Source organism: Moschus berezovskii, chromosome 6 (genome assembly GCF_049115385.1).
Source record: "Moschus berezovskii isolate FMDL1 chromosome 6, NW_MosBer_1.0, whole genome shotgun sequence".
Lineage (NCBI taxonomy): Eukaryota > Metazoa > Chordata > Mammalia > Artiodactyla > Moschidae > Moschus > Moschus berezovskii.
The window spans coordinates 23,145,754-23,168,409 of NC_142465.1; the positions used below are offsets into that span (position 1 = coordinate 23,145,754).

The 22,656-nt window shown below is 45.8% G+C and overlaps 1 protein-coding gene across 1 annotated transcript; it reads right to left on the bottom strand.

The window, feature by feature from the left end:
* Positions 1-4,370: 4,370 nt before the first annotated feature.
* Positions 4,371-8,959, bottom strand: DUSP6 (dual specificity phosphatase 6). Its single transcript, XM_055395750.2, has 3 exons — positions 7,944-8,959; positions 6,923-7,360; positions 4,371-5,883 (listed from the first exon to the last, which is right to left on the bottom strand). Exons 1-3 carry the CDS (start codon positions 8,341-8,343, stop codon positions 5,576-5,578), a joined length of 1,146 nt encoding a protein of 381 aa, XP_055251725.1. The 5' UTR covers positions 8,344-8,959; the 3' UTR covers positions 4,371-5,575.
* Positions 8,960-22,656: the final 13,697 nt, after the last annotated feature.

Sequence of the window (22,656 nt, forward strand, 5' to 3'; positions counted from 1 at the left end):
CAAATGCAGGAAAAGAAGAATTCTAACTTAGAAGAAGCACCTTTTTTTTTTTCCCTGGCTTAGTGCTTTTGAGGATGTCATTATCAAATCGTGTATATTTTCTCTTTCCCTTTGTGTGCCTGAGAGTTCATTTCTGGAGGTATGGTAGGCCAAAACTTCTCATTATTAAAAGCCTGCAAACAGTTTCTAAAGGTATTTTCCATGACAAAATAGGGAAGTGGGTGGGCCAAACTGCAAACATGTGGCCTAATAATCCTTTCCCATATAAAAAATAAAATATCGGATCTAAGGGCTTCCCTGGTGGTTCAGACAGTAAAGAATCTGCTTGCAATGCAGGAGACCTGGGTTTAGTCCCTGGGTTGGGAAGATCCCCTGGAGAAGGGAATGGTTACCTACTCCAGTATTCTTGTCTAGAGAATTTCATGGACAGAGGAGCCTAATAGGCTACCCTCCATGAGATTAAAAAAAAAAAAATGTTATTTTGACTGTTGCCTCAGACAAGGACATACAAATCTTGCCCAATAGCTCCTTTGGGCTTCTGCTTTGACTTGGGGCACTAGCAGAAAAATTGAGAGGTTACACTTTGAAACATGACTTTGTCTTCATCAGCCTTTGAGGGCCTGTTAAGTCTTTGGTTACTTTTTATTTTAACCTTGTTTCATCCAAGCCCTGCAACACAGATCAAGGCCTGGATAAATATTTGTAAATCGTTTGAACTTTGTTCTGTGCCCTTAAATACTCTTAGGAAATCAATTATGTACTTTAAAGAAGTTTAGAGATTCTATCACCAAAACCAGACTAATTCAAGGACCCCTGCGGTAGGAACACGCGAGGAGTATGTATATTTGAAAGTCTGCGTAATCTTGTGTGTGAGGAACGACATATAAATTTATACCCCAAATAATCCTTTTGAAGCACTTTGAAGTCTGAAGATTGAGATTTTAGATGACTTTTCAAGAATAGTTAGTCCTGGCCAGCTTTCACGTGGTCTGCCCTTGTATTCTGCTTCTCCATTTGCTTCTAACATGCCTCTTTTTCTGCAGCTCTCCATGGTTCCCTCTCCCCCTCCCCCCTTCCCCTCCCACCCCATCACCAGGCAAGTTTTCTTCCAACTGGATCACAGGGAGGAAGTGACTCTCTCTGGGGCCAGTTCACTTGTGCAATCCTGAAAGGGGAGTATGGGCAAGGGTCAGGGCCAGCTGGCCTCTTGCTAGCTGCTCTAGAGATCCTTGGAAAAATCAGGTTTGTAATTCTGGGCCCATGGGCCCAAGACAGAGCAACTTCTCCCATAGAGGGAGGCTGGCATCGTCTCCGCAGCCTGACTTCTCTCCGATGACACATCAGCTAGGGTTCTCTGACTCTGTTGATTTGGGTTTGATTTGGCAAGTCACTTAACCCCTGCTTCCTCCACATCCTCGGCTGTGAAATGGGGTCACCACTTCCTAGTCAGCATCACAGGACTTTACAAAGAGGAGAAAATTCTGATGACAAGCAGATTTACAACAGGAAGAGCTAAAGCTTCAAAGCTCAGTTCTACCAATTCCCACGAGGTGACTGAAGTCTGTGCTGGCCTCTCCCTGCCTCATTTTCCTCACTGAAACTCAGGATAATAATAGGACTCATCTCAAAGCTAATTTGAGGACTAATGAGATAATATTGTACATGAAGTACAGTATCTAAAACCCTCAGTAAATGTTGTTTCCCCTGCTCTGCAGCTCATTTTACCATTTAGTATGTGTACCAGACACTGGAATGATAAGAGAATCCTAGAATGAAAGAGAAAACTCTCTCACTTTACAGACAAGAAAAGAGAGAGAGAAAGATGCAGTGAGATTGGGTAACTTGCCCAGGGCTTCTGATTCATTAGTGAGAGTGAGAGTTTAGGGCTTCTAATTGTTGGGTCAGGCAAGCCTCCGTTTTCACTCTTTTGAAGGTTGTGCTGGTATTTCTATCCCCAGATAACTCTTTTGCAGTCTGATATTAACCCTAAGACCAATTTTGACCATTAAGCAATGCATTTTCTAAGTCTCCAGCAGTCCCACAAACCTGCAGAAAACCTCCAAGAAAGCCACCACCTCCCCCAACTCCCTGCAGAAGGCCAGGAAAGGTAGCTGGCTCAGAGACCTGAGGAAGCCACTAACGGGGACAGCAGGTGAGGGGGGAGGCCGGGGAGCTGCAGCTGCTGGCAAAGGTTGCCCTAGTAACCGTGCAGGGCTCCATTCAGGAAGTGAGCCCAACTCCAAGATGCAAAATGATCGCCTTCACAGGGGCTCCTGCAAGCACAAAGGCACCAAAGGAACGAGGGCCGGCCGGGAGAAAGGAAGGCACAGGGTGAGGTGGGGGCCCAGGCTGTCATTTACAACCTTCTACCTTCCAGAGAAGAAAAAGAAAGAGAATAGCTCTTTGAATCTTCTGGCCTGTGTGAACCGTAAAAATCCCCATTTAACATGAGGCCCTTTGTGGCAATGGAGGGAAGCTGGCCCTGACTCTGTTCACCAGCCTTATGAAACAATATACCAGGAGAAGGGGGAGAAATCCCTAACATTGCAACTTTATGGGGGCCCTAAATTCTCCTTGCTCCCTCTCTTTTGTTTGCACTGATGACAAAGACCATTTGCTACCAATTTATTGGAAACTTTTTTTTTCACAGCTTGAGCTGCTTAAAGGCAGGGAGCTCCCTCTCCCCCAAATCGATGTCAGACACTTGCTGAATGGGCCGGGCTCAATTATGCTCCCACCGCAAGCTCAGCTCACACTGTGACCCTGCATGGCTTCCTGCTATTCATATGTGTTACTTCCCCTTTGTGGTAATGGCCTGTGGCACTCGGCCAGAAAACATTATTAATTTCAGAAGTGGACTGACAAACAACAAACCCACAGTGAACCGAGAGGAAGTGCTGGGGAGGCCAGCTGTCGGCCTGAGCAGAGCCGAAGGAACTCAGTGTTTGCAAGTTCTAGAAGGAAAGGAGACAATAATCCACAAAGAGGAAATGCACTAAAATTATCCACCGCCCGTATTAAAGAGAGAAGAAAGAGAAAAGAGAAAAGAAATCAGAGAAAAGAGAAGGGAGGAGAAAAGCACACAGCTACTCGAGCTGCAGCTGGACAGGAAATTGCTAAGGCTGCTCGCAAATCCCTACTTTGAAGAGGCAGTTTAGGGAATGCCAGGAGCGGAAACTGTTCAGAACCGGATTAACACGAGCCAAGTTGAACTGCAACCCACTTCTCCTTTCGGAGCTCCGGCTGACTCAGGGCACCCAAATGGGAGGGACTGACTTGGTATTTTTCTGCACTGTTTCTGCCTTTTGTACATGCTTAGCTGCTAAAAGTCACACAGGACAGCTTGATACAATTGCCATAGATTCAGGGTTATTTGCCTCCTAGCAGATAATCCAAGTGACATCTCACATGTACCGTGTGAGTGAAAAGCTTGTTTTTCTCTCCACTGCAGACAAAGGGACTAAGCTCTTTCTTAAAGGGCTGCAAATGTATGTTCTAGTTCTTTTGATTTCATATTCTTGTCTTTTATTTTTATTTTTGTGTACTTTGGCACTCGGGACAAGGAGAGGGATGTCCTGAGGGAAAGGACAGAATTTTAAGCCTTTACCTTGAAAATTAATGGTTCAAAATAACCTCAACATAAAAAAAAAACAAAAAGCCTTTTTTTCAACAGGGGTTTTTCGCCCACATTCTAAATTAGTTAAGCACAAAGCACATTAGAACAGGAGTGGTGATGCTTCAAGCGCTAATGTGAAATTGTGGCCACATCCAGACTCAGGGAGAACACTTAGCTACGCTCTGCCATGCATACCAGAAAGGGGAGACACCATCCCTGATTCATTTACTGTTCCAGTACTAGAATTTGCAGGTAGAAGTGCCAGTTACAAACCAGAGAAATAATTATTTCTACTTTCTTCCTGGTATGTGTATTACTGAGCAGAAGACCCTGACAGGGAAAATCAAGAGAGGTTAATGCTGTCATTTTGTTATTCTGATGCCTTCTTTGTGACTGTTCATGAATATCTAAATAATGTAATTTCAGAAAGCAATGCTCTTATGATACCATTTTCCTTCAAGAGCATCACAGTTTTCTTAAATAAGCCAGACTTACTGTATTTTGTCCATAGGAATGGTATGAACTTCCCTGGTGGCTCAGATGGTAAAGAATCTGCCTGCAATTCAAGAGACCCTGGTTCAACCCCTGGGTTGGGAAAATCCTCTGGAGAAGGAAATAGTTTGGGATGAGAACTTTGCCCCAATATTCCTACATGTATTTTATATAAGCCAGTATCAATCCCCAACTGAAAAATCCTAAAATTTATCACCTCACATTTAAATACAATTAAGGAGAGATTTTGAAAAAATACACATTTGATAGCCAAAATAGTTATTTATTAATAATTTAAGGTTTTACATTCTTATAATAAAATTTCAGCTCAGAACTTTACACCATGAACATATGGAGCCAGTTGTCTCCTTCCTTCACAATCATATGCATGTCGCCTATCAAATGAGTACCCATGCTCACACACACACACACACACACACACGCGCGCTTCCAGTTTCACACAAATTGTTTTTAAAAAGGAAAGAAACCAACCCAAAATATTGCATTTGAGGTGACACTCCCTGAAGAATTTTGTACAGAGGTAAGATACTGTTTAGCACAGCTGAAGTTTCAACAACAAAAAAAGAGCCCATGATTTTGGTGTCTTTGCAAGATACCCCCTTTGAGACAATACAAACCAAAATATTTACAAAGATAAGGCAGAGTCAAACTACATTAAGGAGAAAAAAAGTCACAAGGAAGATATATGAAAGAGATGAGGACTGCACCATAACAAGGTCTCCGTGATCATTTAAGTGTCCATGAAAGTGTCATTCAGAATTGGTAATGTTGAGCATGCTGCAAATATATCCTTTGGATTCAAAAAGAGCAAAAGTTTCCATTGTTTTTAAGTGGCAACTGCTCTTACTCCCTTTGGATGATTTCTTTTAAACCCATCAAAGGAAAAAACAGTTCAAACAAACACTGTCAAGTGATTTAAGATCAAATATTTACAATAATCAAATGGAATATGAGATTCATTTGATTTTTTTCTTTCTTTTTTTTTTTTTGCAAACTGATACTACAAATACAGAGCTGAAACCTCTCTTTGGCTCCTCTATATGCAAAATTGAATCGGTCTTCACTGAAGACAAATTAGAATCAGTTCCAGATGCAAAAGAAACAGTCATACAAGGCCCTAAAGAACACATGCTCCTACCCTACCATTTGGTCCTACCCTATGTACCTGGAAGTCCTCCAATCCCAGTCCCTGCAGGGGTAGGCTGTACACAGGGGTGTGGAGCAAACCTACTGCCTCTATCTATACAGCAGGTCCTGTTCTTCCAACAGGAAGGGAGCAAATCTCTCCCTTGGGAATAACCAATTCCATACGTGGTAACCTTGTCTAATACAGACAGCTGGTGTCCTCTTGACACCTGGGGCCACATACAAAGAAAGCAGCCTGGCTGATGCTGCTAAGAGAAACTGCTAAAGATCGATTGGACACATCCCGGCGCGGGGGGGCCTTCACGTGGATTGCAGAGAGTCCACCTGGTAGACGTTCTGGTTGGAGGGGGTGGTGAAATAGAGCTGCTGTGTGGGGACGCGGTTGTCACAGGGGCTGCTCAGTCCCAGCGTCCTCTCGAAGTCCAGCAGCTGGCCCATGAAGTTGAAGTTGGGGGAGATGTTGGATTTCTTCATCTTCACAATGTCATAAGCATCGTTCATCGACAGATTGAGCTTCTGCATAAGGTAAGCCACAGTCACAGTGACCGAGCGGCTGATGCCAGCTAAGCAATGCACCAGGACGCCGCAGTTTTTGCCCCGGGCTTCATCTGTAAACAGAAAAAGAAAGTGAAAAATATCAGTAGACCGAAAACTCCCTTTTGTGAACGATCAGTCTAAAACCTGAGTAATAATAATACTAAAGATTAAAAAATAATTGTGTGTGGCAGCTGAGCCCTGCAGGCAGCAGAAAATGTATCACTAGGCTGAAACATGTACGCTGGGCACAATTACATATTTCAGATATTTTCTGAAAAGGGAGCTTTTGTATTAAGTTTCTGCCAACACAAAACCCCTTAATGTGTGCATTCTTTGCCTCAGCATGTGAATACCAGAAACCCTGCAATATGGTCGTGAATGCCTTTTATACAGACAAGCTGACTGCAAGGGTCTATTAAATTATTCTCCAACTGTTGTGCAGCTAACAATGGAGGTATTCAGGCATTTTAAAAAAGAGAGAGGGAAGTCACAGGGGACAGCCCATTAGGAGGAACAGGATGTCGACATGGCCTGAAAATGAGTTCCTTTGTAATAGGAAATGCATTACAATGCCTGGAGATTCGCTTCTCCAGGCTTTCAGCCCACAGTTCTTCCTGCTGGGCTCAGGTTACCCTCACTGTCTTACTGTCAACCGGTATCACAGTAACATTCAGCTGGATTACAGCATCTCGCATTCACGGAGCTTTCCAACAACTCACTTGGTGTCCTAAAACAACTCCCAGATCGATCTTTTAAAATTACAAAGTCATGCTAGGATTCCTGTCTACCAAGAGTACTTCTACCTGGCCCTCCTCCAGATGGTGGGAAAATTCTGTCTCCATACAAATGGCCCTTCTTTCAAATGACTGGAGTCAGAGTCAAACAACAGACAAAATTTGCAATACATCTGTGGTCTACAGCCTTGTCAAAAGGCAGGTTTTTTTTTTTTTTTTTTAAGGAAGAAGATATACCAGAATTAACGATCCTAGAACATTTGAGACCTGCAGTCCTACAAATTAGCAAGCAGCTAGAAAGATGAACAGCTTAAACTCTAAAAATGGTGAGGGATTCTGCGTTTGAAAGTCTGAGGGAGATGTTCATTAGTCTCACCTATGAAAGAAATGGCCTCAGGGAAAAACTGGGACAGGTTTTGGCTCCAGTGATCCGAGATGGGGATCTGCTTGTATTTGAACTCTCCTGCATTCTCAAAGAGATTCGGCAAGTTGGGGGTGACGTTCAAGATGTACTTGATGCCAAACTCCTCCAACACGTCCAGGTTGGTGGAGTCCTTGGCACAGCCCAAATAGAGGAAGGGTAAGATCTCCACGGGGAAAGAAGGCTGACTGTTGGACAGCGGGCTGCCATCTGAGTCTGTTGCACTATTGGGGTCTCGGTCAAGGTCAGACTCAATGTCCGAGGAGGAGTCGGAACTGATCCGCAGGCCCCCGAGGCCCAGCACTGGCAACGGTGGCGAGCTGCTGCTACACGAGCCGTCTAGATTGGTCTCGCAGTGCAGGGCGAACTCGGCTTGGAACTTACTGAAACCACCTGCCAGGAGGAGAAAAACAATCATGTAACCCGAGATCCCGTAGTAGTTTTCACAGCTTTGAGAGCCGCAGCCGCACGCAGAAACACACCACAGAACCCTACCAATCCCCCCCTACACGCGAAACTAAATGTAAGAGAAAGACCCTTAAATGTGCACCCTCGGTAATAGAACGAACGGGCCCGCCTCCCCTGGGAACCCTCGTTCTTTTGAGTACGGAAATGAACAAAATGGCAACTTTTCCGAATATCTTGAAGGGCTAGAAGGTGCCAATCTGCACCACAACCGTCCTACAAAATCTGAATCAAAAATTTAACGACAGAAACTAGGGAAAGGTGGAGGACATTTCGGGTAGGAAGCAGAGGTGGTCAGAAAGAAAGGGCCCATGAGTGCGGCCGGAAGCGGGCCGGTTCCGAACGGGCCAAGCTCGTGGGTGCGGGACGCGCGAGGTTCGCAGCCGGCGGGCAGGCAGACAACCCCTGGCGCAGCAGTGGGTTCCGAGTCGCCGGCCGCGCGCCCGGCCTGCAGCGCGCAGCCCGGTGTCCTCCGCCTGGTCCCCCCCGCGCAGAGCTCCCCGGCTCGTACCTTCCAGGTAGAACGCCCGGCATCCCTCGTCCTTGAGCTTCTTGAGCAGCAGCCCGAGCACCGACTCGCCGCCCGTGTTCTCGTTCCAGTCGCTGCTGCTCTCATCGTAGAGCACCACGGTATCGGTGCCGCAGCGCCGGGTGAAGCGGTCCCGGTCCTCGCCGCGCGTGAACAGCGCGCGCACCGGCAGGCTGCCCTTCTGCAGGCGCCGCAGCATGATCCCCGGGATGGCCACGTTGATGGCGGACTCGATGTGCGACGACTCGTACAGCTCCTGCGGCCGGCAGTCCATCAGCAGCAGCCGCTCGTTGCCCAGCTCCAGCTGCTCGTTGAGCCACGCCACCGTCTTGCTGATCGCCATTTCCGACGCGAAGGGTACGGGTCTGAGCGTATCTATCATGGGGGTCGAGCTGCCGGAGAGGGCGGGGTGCCTATCAGACGCCCCTCGGGGCAGGCAGAGGCCGAGCGCGCCGCGGGAAGCCGCCGCTCTCGGAGCGGGGTTGGAGTCCACCTCGCCCTTCCCAAGCCGGGATAGCGGTTGGGGCAGGCGAGACCGAAGTGAAGCCTTCTGCACCCGGCTGCAGCCGCTCGTTCTCGGTGTCAATGAATCTCTCTGAATGAAGCTGCCCAGACAGTTTTGTTCCTCCAGGGTGAATGAAATCCAGTTAATTCGGACTCCGTGCCACTGAGAAGGGAGGAAAGAAAAGTCCAGCGGCTCCTAATCCCTCCCTCCAAGACTGCACCTCAAACCCACCCGGCCGTCTCTCTCCTAGGATTATTCAAACCTCGATTGCTCACTCTCCCTTGGACTCGGCGCTCGCACACCCCCTGCGCGAGGCAGCTCCTCAATGGATACAAACAGCGAGCGTCTCAATGGATACATTCTCCAGGCCAGCCAATGAGCGCTCTGCGGAAGGGGCTGTTGCCGTGGGGACGGGCCGGCTGGAACAGGTTGTGTTGATGAATTGTTAATGAGTTTGTCATTCACAAAAACGGAAAGGAATTTCCGCTCCGGATAAGCCCCAGTGCAAACAAGCTGCAACAGCGGGCTCCGCGGGAGGAAGGAGAAAGAAGAGGAGGCGGCGGCGGAGGAGGAGCAGGGCACACAAACCAGGGCACTTCAGTTGTCTCATGTTTCCTTCTGTTGAGAGTTCACACTTCGCGTCGGAACTTTTGCGCACAAATGGTGCAATTAGCGGGCACAAAAGCCCTTGTTCGCGACGCCTGTGAGCGCAAGCTAGCTTTAGGGAAACTTGTGCTGACTTTTTCGCTTTTCTTCCCTTTAAACTCATTTGCACTGGAGTTCACGGTCGCAACCCCCACCCCCCTTAGGCAGTGTGTGTGGCATTTGTTTGCCAGTCTTAAAAGCCCAGCACTGTTTGCTCTGATGTTCTTTTAGCCGAGGCTCTGTTGGGGCTGGTAAACTGCCTGGGCTTTAGTGACCGATGAGGTGTTAAATGCTAATCCAACATCTTTTGAAACAAACCAGGATTTTGTTGAAACATTTTTAAGCAAGCAATCAAATGCTTGGAAGTCCAGATAATAGGAAGCAAACCTTTTTTTTTAAAAAAATGGCGTTTTAATTAATTTTTAAAAAACCAGTGGAGACTGCAGGAACAAAGTCGTTGGGCAGTCTGATGCTTTTATTCCTCTGGGGCGGCGAGGGGCGTTATAAGCCATTGTTCCGGGGATCCAAGCACCCCCTCCCTGGTCCCCGCCGTCACCCACTGCGCGCTGGCGGGTAGTGCTCGTTAATCATTTCTGAGCAGCGAGCTCAGCTTCCAGACACAGGAGCCTCCCTGGAGGGGCTGCCTGGACGAGGTGCACCCGGGCACGCGGAGCCAGGCAGGCTGTCCCCACCATCCGCAAACCGTGGGGAAATCCTCCCGCAAGGCCTGCAGGCTGTGGGGGCTCAAGGTGGGCTCGGCGATTGGTTTACTGTAGACAGAGGCATATCAGAACGGAGCCACCCCAACAACCCGCGCCGCGGGTCAGCCCGTTCCTTCCCGGGGCAGCAGCCCCCTCCCTTGCAAGTCGCCGGGCACTGGCGGAACACTGCCCCCTCCTGCGCGCTGCGCTCCTCGTGAGCACCCGCCGCCTCCGCAGCCCAGTTCAGCTGGCGCCTAGCGTCTACGGACCCCGGGGACCGGTGGGGGGCCGAGTGCGGGACTTTGGGCTGCAGTTCTGCCTGGGGTGGGTGTGGGGCGAGGAGTGCGCGCCGGGTCCCCTGCTCCAGAGGCGACCTGGGGATTCTGGGGAACGCCTCTGCCGCGCTGCATAGCCAGCAGGTAACTGGGGAGGTAGGTAGGTGCTGGCCAGACCAGCGAGCCGCGCTTGGCCGGCGTACCACGGGGTGGGGCGGGCTGCCGGATAGAGGCGTGGCGGGTGGGGGCCGCGGCGGCGGCGGCGGGAAGGCACATTCCCAGCGCGGACAACCGTATTGTTCTATGAAAGTACCCCAGCCTGCGGCTCCCGAGCGGAAAGCCACCTGTGTGCGGCTGGCGCGGCGCGCAGGCCGTGGGGTGGGGGTTGCGGCCGGAAGGCGCGGGCCCCAATCCGGCCGCCCCTCCCTAACCCCGGGCGGAAAGAGGCCGCGCATTGTCCCGTCGCCGCCGCCGCCGCCGGGGAGGCGGAAGCGGAGGCAGCGGCTCGGCTGGGAGCGGCTTTTCCGAGCGCCCTGGCGGCGCTCTGCGCCCACCGCGGATATCGCCGGGGGCACCTGAGGTCGCGGGGTCTCCCCAAGCTAGACGCCCTGCACCCACGGGCCTGCCTGCTGACGCCCCCGCTCCAATTTGCATCTCTAGTCACCCACCTCTTCCCTGGTTTGGAGAATGTAGGCTAAAAAAAAAAAGGCGGCTGCTAGGCTCAGGCTACCAATTTTGGAGCTTTGCTGCGGTCGGGCCGCCCCTGGAGGAGCGTGCTGGGAGAAGGTGGGGGTTGCAGCGCTCCTCTCCCTGCGCCTTTTTTGGGCATCCCGTGGAACAGAACTCCCATATTTCACTGGATACCATCCGGTTCGAGCTGCAGGAGGCCTGCGCGGGAGGTGACGCCTCGGACCCACCCCCACCTGTTGCAGATGTCCCTTTCTGTTCAAGGGACCTGGAGGCCAGGAGGGAAGAGGCAGGATTCCCTGAAGCGGAACTGAAACCTGCAAAATCTTTCAGCCCAAGCCCCCCAACAGTAAAGGCAGGGAGAGAAATTGATTTCCATTTAGCTATTTTAAAAGTGCAGTTACCTGAGCCTGGGCATCAATTTGGGGTGATGGTCGCAACACTTCTCAAACTTGAAACATTTAGCTTTGCCCATGCTTCTGAACCGTTCAGCTCCTCTCTAGACATTCTATAGAATGGCCTTCTAACCTCTGGGTCCGAAAAAGTGCGGTGTAAAAAAAAAAAACGAACTCTGGGAGTTGGTGATGGACTGGGAATCCTGGCGTGCTGCAGTCTATGGGGTCTCAAAGAGTCGGAGACGGCTGAGTGACTGAACTGAACTGACTTGAAAGAAAGGGCCCCTGGGGTGAGGACGGCCCGGCTTTGAAGGGGTCTTTCCCCACCCCTTCCTAAATGTGCTACCTTGATTATATCCTCTACCTTTTTAGGCTGTAGTCTTACACGTTGGCATAAGGAAATTGATAGAATCTCTGTGATGATTGAAAAGGTAAAGTGAGATGCCCTAAGACGTTGTTGGTGTGTCATTAAGCATTGGTATTATTTTGATCTTTCTGAATTCGGAACCTGCAGACTGGACCCAGTCCTTTCCATCCCAGCGATGCTGTGTGAGGCTTAAGAGCCCTCCTGGAATTCCCTAGTCTCAGGATAAATCCTCTGAGGAACCGCGCTAAGCAGTGTAATCAATCGCGATTCAGATGTCAAGAAAAGCATGTGCTGTTACAGACCAGCACCAGTCCTTTAAACCGGTTAAATAGAAGATATACCCAGCTACCTTTCTAACTTCTCCCTACTGCTCCCCTCTTAAACACTCTGTACACTAAGCTGATATAATTGAAGTAATAGGTAACGGGCATTTACCAGACATTGGGCATGGTTTAATTTGTGGGTTTACATAGAGTATTTCCATCAGTCTTCAGAAAACCCATGCAAATTATTCCCATTTGCAGAGATTAAGGAATTTGCCTGAGGTCAGAGGGTAGCAAATGGTGGGGTGGGGATTTGAGGTCTGACTCTTTACAGACCCTTAAGGACTACCATGTACCCATATTAGAAGGCGTTGTGGAGACTGCACCCACCACACTTCGTTATTCCTCCTGAAGTTTGAAGGAATCAAGGTCTGCACTTTGGAACTGAATTTTGGCCACCAGGCTTTCTGGGCTTCACGTATTATGTTGCTCCTTCCCCACAGATGTCAAGGATCAAAAGTCAGGCTCATTTCCTTCCTGTTCCTTTTACATCTGGTGGTTTTCTTTGACTTAATACGCCTCTTCATCAGTCAACCATTCAATAAATGCCCGTCTGGCTTTCTTAGAGTGTGTCTTAGATGCTTATCCTCACAGCTACCATTACTGATGTGTGGGTACAGCGCCCAGGGCCTGAGTTCAGATCTTAGCTCTGTCTCTTAAGTAATGGTTTGACAGAGGAAAGTCGTTTGGCCACTCTGGGCCTCCACTCATTCCTTCACTCCTGCATCATTCGTTTACTCTGGATTCCAGGAAGGCAGCGGTGAGTGAAACAGGTAAGAGTCCGGTCCTCCTGGAGCGCATGTTCTAGTGAGGACAGTAAACAAAATCATTATGCAGCATATTAAAAAGGGAAAGTGCTACAGTGAAAAATAAAGCAAGGAAAGGAATTCAGCAGTGTGTAAAAGCGGAATAGTGAGGCCCGCCTCAAACGACTGTGAGGGTTAGGGACAGCCAAGATGACACTCAAAAGGCACAAAGGAGGTACTCAGTGGATGATGTTTTTTAAAATCACTGCTACATTTCTGCATAAAGCTGACTGGCTGTTGCTGGTTATCCTACTTTGAATCTCATTCTGGCTCTGTTGCCAGGGCTCCCAGGAAAAGCTCTCTCAGGAGAATTCCAGTGACTGTGAGAACTACAGGCTTCCTTACTTCCGGAGGCCTCAGTTCCCTGCTTAGGCTATCAGTCACATATAGAAGACTGTGTTTAAAGGTTGCAGAATATGGCCGGTCATCCCTGATCCATTTTCACAAGGGCACAGAAACAGTTTCATAGATCCTGCTGTCCCTCTGCGTGTATGTTTGTGCATGCAACAAGCACCTGTGCTGAATTCTTTCTCGTATTTCCCCCTGGGAAGTTCCTTAAAATCTTTTGGCTATAAACGTTTGCTTGGTTATTGGAGAAGCATTCCAACTTGGCAGGAATTTTCCTGCGTTTGAGAACGCTTGTGATTTATGAGATCTAAAAGGGTTGGTACGACCTTTAATCTTCTTGGAGTAATCTCTGTGAATACAGTGACATTTATTAACACATCATGTGAAAATAGTTAAACAGATTTTCACCTAATATGGAGAGCATGTTTGGGAAGATCAAACTTAAAATGGAGCCTTCTGGCATATTCAGAATTCGGTATTTTTAGAGATCCTGGGGAGGCCTTCAAAGTGACAGTCGAGTGAAGTCAGACAGAGAAAGACAAATATCATATGATAGTGCTTATTTGTGGAATCTAAAAAAAACAGGTACAAATGAATTTATTTACAAAGCAGAAGTAGAGTCACAGTTGTAGAAAACAAACTACGGTGACCAAACTTACAGTGAGGAAAGGGGAGGGGAGGGATAACTGGGAAATTGGGACTGACATATACACACCATGATATATAAAATATGTAACTAATAAGAACCTGCTTTATAGCACAGGAAACTCTACTCAATATGCTAATGATTTTTTGGGACAAGAATCTGAAGAGTGGATATATGTGTATGTATAACTAATTCAGTTTGCTATACATCTGCAATTAACACACCGTTATAAATCAACTATACTCCAATATTTTTTTTTTTTAAGTGACAGTCGGTGACTTTCAGGACAGCTAAACCTCAGAACAGAATTTAACTGTACTTGAAAAATATGTTTGAAATAATCTGACTGTAAATAAAGGCATATGGGTTCACAAGGGCTTCCCAGGTGGCACAGTGGTAAAGAACCTGCCTGGCCAACGCAGAAGACATGGGTTCAATCCCTGGTCTGGGAAGATCCCCTGGAAGAGGAAATGGCAACCCACTCCAGTAGTCTTGCCTGGGAAATCCCATGGACAGAGGAGCCTGGCGGGCTGCAGTCCATGAGGTCGCAGAGTTGGATGTGACTGAGCACACACACAGGAGGTTCACGGTCTTATGCTGAGCTTTCCTGACAGGTGCCTCAAAAAGACAGCAACTTATGTCAGAACAGCAGGAACTGTACAAGAGGCCCAAATCTCTGACAATAGGAAACCCAGGTAATATACAATGATAGGCTGGGCATGGAGAAAACCAAAGGGGAGTTTCAAATATGAGCCCCAAATTAAAATACCATGACTGCAAATCCAGGTTTACTGCTTCCAGTGTTGCAGCTTCATGCAGCTTGCCCTCGGGTCAGCTGCAGGGAGCTTATTCAAGAGGTCTGCAGGGCCTTACTGAAGGCAGGTTAACAATTTCCCCAAACAACACAACAGTGAAGGGAAAGGCGGGAAAGCTTAGATGGTGACTGACAAGCAGCTGGAGTTCCAGAGTTAAGTCCACAATCACGTGGAGGGGGCAGACGGAGCTTTCCTATAAAAGAGATGGCACTTCCTCACCTTGCCGGAATGATACAGCCTGAAGTAAGATAGGAACTCCTGTGAAGTTCAGACCTTGACCCCCGTCAGGCAAAGCTTCTAAAGCTTAGGTCTTTATCATCTTTCGTCTGTTTCTGTTTCCCATCATCTAATGGAATGCCCATTAATGTACTTTCTGGATCCCACAGAGATTCTGTCAAGCATATTGAACATGTCTTTGAACATAACTTTGTAAACTTGAAACTAACTTTGGAAATTAGTTTCTAGTAAGGAAATTCATGTAAAGGTAGCAGTGTTGATTTCTTCCTTCAGGTGCTTTTGTCCTTTTCCTTTCAAGCGGAAAACACTCATTGCTTTTTTTCCCTCTCATCCTTTATCAGTTTTTTGAGGGCGGTCCTCTGTGTCGCATAGCATGTAGGAGCTTCATTCCCAGAGCAGGAATCGAACTTGCGCCCTCTGCAGTCGAAGCATTGAGTCTTAACCACTGGATCACCATGGAAGCCTTTCCACTTACCCTTTATTTTCACAGAGTAGGAAATGTAAAATTGCATGTAAATACATATGTTAGAAATCATCAGGAGGTTGGCATCTCTACGTCAGCAGTACAGACAAGTTCATTTTCTGTTGGTTTCTTTTCAGTTTTATTGTTTTGTTGTGGGAAAGGAATGACGGCACTTTGCTTCCCCTTGTACTATTTCCAAAGCCTCAGCAAGGATCTTTGGTGAGAAATTAGGCCTTCCGGGGAGATGAGGGCCTATATGTATTCATCTTTCCAGAACCTTCCCTGGCCTAGTCATGGGACCTCATGTGTGAAGGACCCTGCACATTGGCCATGCTGCATCTACATGCAAAACATTTGCCTTGCATCTCCTTATGTGGGCCATATTTCCCTGGGAGACTTTTTTCCTCATCTTGTGTTCCTTTATTTATGCAAGTGTAACCCACTCCAGTATTCTTGCCTGGAGAATCCCATGGACGGAGAAGCCTGGTAGGCTACAGTCCACGGGGTCGCAAAGAGTCGGACACGACTGAGCGACTGAACGGAACGGAACGGAACGGAAGCAGTACAAGTAGCTGTTCTGTAAGAGAACTAATTATTTTTCTAAGTAGGTACGATTTCCTGCCAGCCTATTTTTGCCTTAGCAGTCAAAGGGAACAACTGTGTGTGTCCACAATGCAAGGAATGCTTTAACTCCATTGATCAAACTTAAGAACACTCATCGAGATGGCATCACCAACTCGATGGACATGAGTTTGAGTGAACTCCAGGAATTGGTGATGGACAGGGAGGCCTGGCGTGCTGTGATTCATGGGGTCGCAAAGAGTCGGACACGACTGAGCGACTGAACTAAACTGAACTGAACTGAAGAACTCACTGATTCCTTAAGAATATATTAGTGGGACTCCAGAGGCCTCCAATCTCTAGTCTGCTGCAGTCCTGCTTTGGGCCATTTGGTGACCTAATTACAAAAGTTGTATTTGGATATTCCATGAAAATAACAACCTAAAGCTACAATTGATTCTACATCAAGCTTTGTACATGTTCAGTCTAACTTCCCTGGTAATTCTGCATAGCAGGAATACTGTTATCACAGTTTTATAGTGGGGAGGGCTGGCCTCAAATATCAGGTCATTACCCTGGAATTCAAATACCTCAGTCCCTTCAAAGCCTCTTTCGTACACCTTACTCCCTGCCTGATAAGAGTGACTTCATACAACCTGTCATAAAAGAACAGCGTCTACTGTTTTTGTTCAGTTTGATCTTGCAAGTCAAGACTGGAAGTTCTAGAGTCAGACCAACTTGGATTCTAAACCTTTCTAGCATGTGACTCTGAAGGAAATCACATAATTGTCGTATACCTCAGTTTCCTTATCTCTGAAGTGAAGATAGTTTATCAGAGGACTATTGTGATAAATGAGTTATATTTGTAAAGGGGTTAAATAGTTCTGAAGCAATATTAATTCATTGATAGTTACCTGTTTTTATTATTCACACACACACATACAGCTCTTTATAAATGTTTATTGACCTCTCTGAAAAGGAATCATATCATGAGAAACAATACAGTGTCAGTTCTGTTCTTAGGAACAGAAAGAAAAAAAAAAATTCATGCAAGATTCTGAAAGAAAAATGTTAAAGAACAGAGCCCATTGCCTTACCACCCCTCTTAGTGGCTACTGTAAGCAGCCTAGATTTCAAGGTGCCTAGAGATCTGGATAAATAAATTGGGGAGCTTGGGGACATTGCTTGTCTCAGAGGGACTTCTCAGCAGTCTGAGACTCCAGCAGGCACTCTTCCCTTCCATCTCTGATGGCTCACAGCCATTCCCATTGCCTGTACAGGCTTGTTCTTCACTGACTAAGTTGTGTCCAACTCTTTGCAACCCCATGGACTGTAGCCTGCCAGACTCCTCTGTCCATGGGATTTCTCAGGCCAGAATACTGTAGTGGGTTGCCATTTCCTTCTCCAGGGGATCTTCCTGACCCAGGGATCAAATCTGCTTACAGATTCTTTACCACTGCGCTGCCTTGGAATCTCCCTGCACAATCCACAGGAGGCAAATTGGAAATCTACTGGCCGAAGCAATGCAGCCATCGTCTGTGATCTGGGTTTGTTGTTGCTGATGAGAGTACCCATTTATATACTCAAGGTTTTAAGGCCTCCTGCATCTAAGAAGTCTCCTCTGGGAAGTTCCTTCCTTCCTTTGATGTCTCGCCTGGCAGAAGCTTTTCAGGAAGAGGGAGAAGGAGCTGAGTCAGAACTGAGTCTGAGGCCCACTCTCCCATGAATGGGAGGAATCTTCCATTTGTGGGTGAAGGGTGCTTTTGCTAAAGGCCACATGGTAGAAACACACCTCGCCTTAAGTAAACGGGCCACCTGCTCAGCACACTTTCTATAGTAATTTTTGCACATGCGTGATTCCAAAGTTATTTTTGTTAAATGTCTGACAAATGTGCTTTGTGTGTGTGTGTGTAAATTTGTCAAGTTTTTCTGGAACAATCAGAAATCTTAGATTCTTTACCAAAAGTCTAAACCCTTGCTTGGCCGTGCCCCACCCTCCCTTAATCCATCTCTCCCTTAATCCACCCCTCTGGCCTGACCAGTTTCTCAGGGACAAAGCCTTTATAATGGGGATTTCTCTGCCCTTTTGTTAGAGTGTCTATATGGTAATTTCCTTTAGGTAATTCAGTATAGCTCCTGTAGTACTCTAATGCTGTAAAGATGGAGAATTAGCTGTGACATTCTCTAATTAGACTCAGTGACCTGTGAGGTTTTTTTTTTTTAATTTGCGTAAAAAAGGTTAAAAAATTATTTTTGTTACTGAAATTGGTGGCACATGCGATGTGTCATTGTTAGCAGATACCCCTCTCCATGGTCCCAGAGGGATAGAGAAAGAAAGGCACTCTGGATAAGAGCCAGGTGGCATGAACCAAAGTTTGGAGGCAAGGACAGCTGTGCACGAGAACTGGAGGGCAGGTGAGCAGTTAGAGAGGGTGTGCATGCTCAGTCGCTCAGTCGTGTCCCACTCTTTGTGACCCCATGGGCTGTAGCCCGCCTCTGTCCATGGGATTCTTCAGGCCAGAATACTGGAGTGGGTAGCCTTTCCCTTCTTCAGGGGATCTTCCCAACCCAGGGATTGAACCCAGGTCTCCTGCATTGCAGTCGGATTCTTTACCATCTGAGCTACCAGGGAAGCCCCAAAATACCGGACTGGGTAGCCTACCCCTTCTCCAGGTGTCTTCCTGACCCAGAAATTGAACCCGCGTCTCCTGCATTGCAGGCAGATTCTTTTCTCACTGAGCCCTAGAAAGGACACAGAGGCAAAGAAAGAGGAAAGGGAGTTTAAAGGCAGGTGGACCTGGGCTTTGGCTGTCCTGCTAAGAAGTTTGGAATTTTTGTTTAGGTAGTGAGAAGTCATCACAGATATTTATACGTGTGACGTGATTTCAGAATATGGTTCTGTTAACAAAAGGATTGAGTAGACTGGAGGGGAGAGAAACTGGGGGCAGGAAAACCAGTTAGGAAGCAATTGCAATTGTTCAAGAAAATGATGCTCTTTACCACAATAGTTCTGTTCCTAAAATAATGAACTAATCATCTTGCTTCGTTTTATTCTTCTTATTTCTGGGGCTAGAAAAATCACTTAGCCCTTCTGTGACTCAAAATCCCTCCCTATTAATAGAAGATGACAAAATCCTTATCTTACCTCACACCGGGAGGTACTGAGAGATGCTTGTAATTGTATCCAGGAAAGAGGGGGAAATGTTCTTCTAAATGCCTGTGATGTCATTTCTCTCCAGGAGAGAAACTGCCTTTTGCCTCTAACATTTTATTATGAAAATGTCAGACCTGCAGAAAAGTTGAAAGTGGAGTAAAAGCATCCTAGTTAAGTTTCTAGAGAAGTCCCACTACTCAAGAAGTGGCGTATCTAATACATGCAGCAAGTGGAATTACAAACACTGCTCCCTAAAGTGAAGTTTTATTAATAAATAAATGAATAAAGCTTTTGTCCCTCATATTTTTCCTTAGAAACAAAATTGTCAGGGATTAGTCCAATTGCTGCAATGGAGGTGGAGGGGCGTCCCTTATCTGTGGACAGAGCTAAACATGGTTATTTAAGTGGAGAACTGGGCATATTGCTTTCAGGTATTCTTGTGTTTGGGGCTCCTGGAGGCTGGCCTGGTAGCAAAGGACACCTGGTGATGCCTTTTCCACTTACTGCCAGAGTCTCTATGACAGCGAGATGTCCATTTCACCGCCCTGAACCATAGCAGACTTCTCTCCTCTTTTTGGAGAAATGTCATCGGTACCTGTTGCAGGATGCAGTACAGATTGAAAATGCTTTACGTTTTGTCAAAATGACTGTTTTCTACCTTTCAGAGAATCCATGCTCAATATCTCTGCTGAGTTGGGGCAAGGTCTTCTGAGGGGTAAAAGAATAAGTCACATGGGGACACTCCCCTCAAGTAGGTTACACCTAGAACCATGATCTAAGAGAGACTGTTGCAGAGGTAGCCTCAGTGTGGTCTTAGTATCAAGTTCAAGATCCAAAAGGATGGTGGTGGTGGTGACAGATGGAACCCCGCCAACACAGGATGGGAAGATTTAGACTTACAATGAGGAACTCCAAAAATCTTCATTTTATATATGAAAACTAAGTGATTACAGAATGATGTAAGAAGAAGACATGGCAGGAAGGCATAAGAAGAAGATAATATACAGTACTTTCTAAGGTACAGTTACATAAGGAAGGAGTGATTAGTTCTTCAAAATGGAAATATTTGCTCTGGTACAGTAAATTATTCTGTTTAATTTGTTCTGTCTTACCATCCATTTCTTAGAAAACTAAATGGCAAAATTCATCACCAAGCAATTGGGAGATTACAAATTACAGAAGAATAACTTGACATTTTAAAGCTTGCACAAATTAGGTCTTATTTTAAGGGCAGTTTAAATATCACAATGTGAGTTATCAAGATATGAAAAAACATGGAAGGAAATTAAATGCATGTTGCTAAATGAAAGAAGCACATCTGAAAAAGGCTACACACTGCATGATTCCCACTGTATGACACTCTCGAAAAGACAAAACTACTGAGACAGGAAAAAATCAGTGATTGCTAGAGGTTGTAGGGAGAGAGGGGTGAATTGGTGGAGTACAGAGGATATTTAGGGCAGTGAAACCATTCTGTACAATATTAAAATGGTGGATATGTATCGGTATATATATATATTTGTTAAAATTCATAGAATGTACCGAACCGAGAGTGAATCTTTATTTAATTTGTGGACTTTTGGAGATGATGACATAGGTTCATGGCTTATAACAAATGGACCACTCTGGTGGGGGATGTTGGTAATGGGGGAGGCTGTGCCCATGAGTATATGGGAAACCTCCTGCTCAGTTTTGCCCTAAATGGAAAACTGCCCTGAATAAAGTTTATTTCAAATAAATAAAGCTTATTTTAAAATAAACGAAAAAATAATGTGTATGTTGCTTCCTGTTGACTTGGAACAGCAGAATATAGTTTTCTCATGAATTAGATGAAAGCTCCCTTTCAAATGTCTACATACACAGTTTTTTCTTCTTTAAAAAAAAAAAAATATTATTGACATATATGGATAGATAATACTCAGACTTCCCTGGTGGCTCAGACAGTAAAGAATCCGCCTGCAATGTGGGAGATCTCGGTTCAATCCCTGGGTTGGGAAGATCCCCTGGAAGAGGGCATGGCAACCCACTCCAGTATTCTTGCCTGGAGGATCTCCATGAATAGAGGAGCCTGGTGGGCTGCAGTTCATGGGATTGCAAAGAGTCGGGCACGACTGAGTGACTAAGTCACAGCACAGATAATACTCATGCGTGGAACAAAATTCAGAAGGAAAGAAGTGGTAGAGAGTTAAAGTAAGCCTCTTCTAGACACCTAGATCCTTTCCTTAGAGACAAGTATTGTTAACTAGTCTGGTGCATGCCCAAAGAGAGAGACTATACATATACAAACATACACATTTACTATTGGTGATGTTATTGTTACACAACAGTGCAGACTAAACATACAGGAGTGCGATTTGATTTTTCACTGAACACATTTGGGAAATGGGCTCACATCATAAAACATAGAGCTTCCTCATTCTTTTTAACGGCTACATAGTATTCCATGGGCTTCCCAGGTGCTGCTAGTGGTAAAGAACCTGCCTGCCAATGGAGGTAGACATAAAAGACGTGGGTTTGATCCCTGGGTTGGGAAGATCCCCTGGAGGAGGGCATGGCAACCCACTCCAGTATTCTTGCCTAGGGAAGCCCATGGACAGAGAAGCCTGGCGAGCTACAGTCCATGGAGTCACAAAGAGTCAGACAGGACTGAAGCGGCTTAGCACACACCAATAGTCTTCCGTTGCATGAGCACAGCATGGTTTATTTATGAAATTTTCCTGTCAGTGGGTGTGGTGGTTCCTCATAATCTTTTTTTACTAGTGGAAGCAATGACTGCAGTGAATATGCTTTTATACACTTACCACTTTGTGTATGTTTGTGAGATACATTGTTAAATGTGGAATTGCTTGGTTAGAGTATGCGAATATATAATTTTGCTTCTTATCACCCAAATGCCCCTTTCTGAGACTGTATAGTTTACATTCTTACCACTAATGTATTTTTTCGTACCTTAGCTGACACACTGTGCTGTCAAATCTATTGCCAATCTGATAGATTAATCTTGATATCCCATGGCAATTTTAACTTCCATTTCTCTTACTAAGAGTAAGATCAAGCATCTTGGTGTTTAAAGGCTGTTTGAATTTCCTTGTCTATGAACTATCTACTCATATTCTGTCCCTTTTTTTTTTTGATTGGAAAATAAAAATCCTAATTTATTTTTATACCTTATTTTTCAGCCATAATATTAAGTTGATAGTAGCCACTGAACTCAAAATACCATAACTCAATCATTAGTTTCAAATTTAAAAAAAAAATGTAGAGGTCTTTAACAATCCCTGAACACACTTTGATATATAACTCATTGATACCTGACTTTTTCTTTCCATCTTGTTCTAAATGCCGTCTTATAATGAAAGCTTTTCTCATTCCTCAGGCTTGATCAGGATCCAAGAGTCCTGGTTTTTGTTTTGTTTTAATCCCAGGAGAGTGTTTGTCTTAAATTCAGCCTCATAATTAAATATTATTCATATTTTAATATGAATAATAAATTCATATTATTATCAAGCAAGCCTTCTGAAGAATTTTAACTCATTAAAATAACAGCCTTAATACTGTCTTCCAACATTCACAGTCTCTGCCTTTCAGTAGCACTAAAAATCTAAGCGCCTTTATCCTCACCCCCTATCTCTCCATAAGAAGATGCTACTTGGTTCATTAAATTGGAAGTGAAATATTTTTCACTTTCTTATTCTGGGTATAGTTTAAAGTATCTCGTTTATAATCTTCAAATATCACATTGCTCTTGGTGTCTGATATTCTGAAAC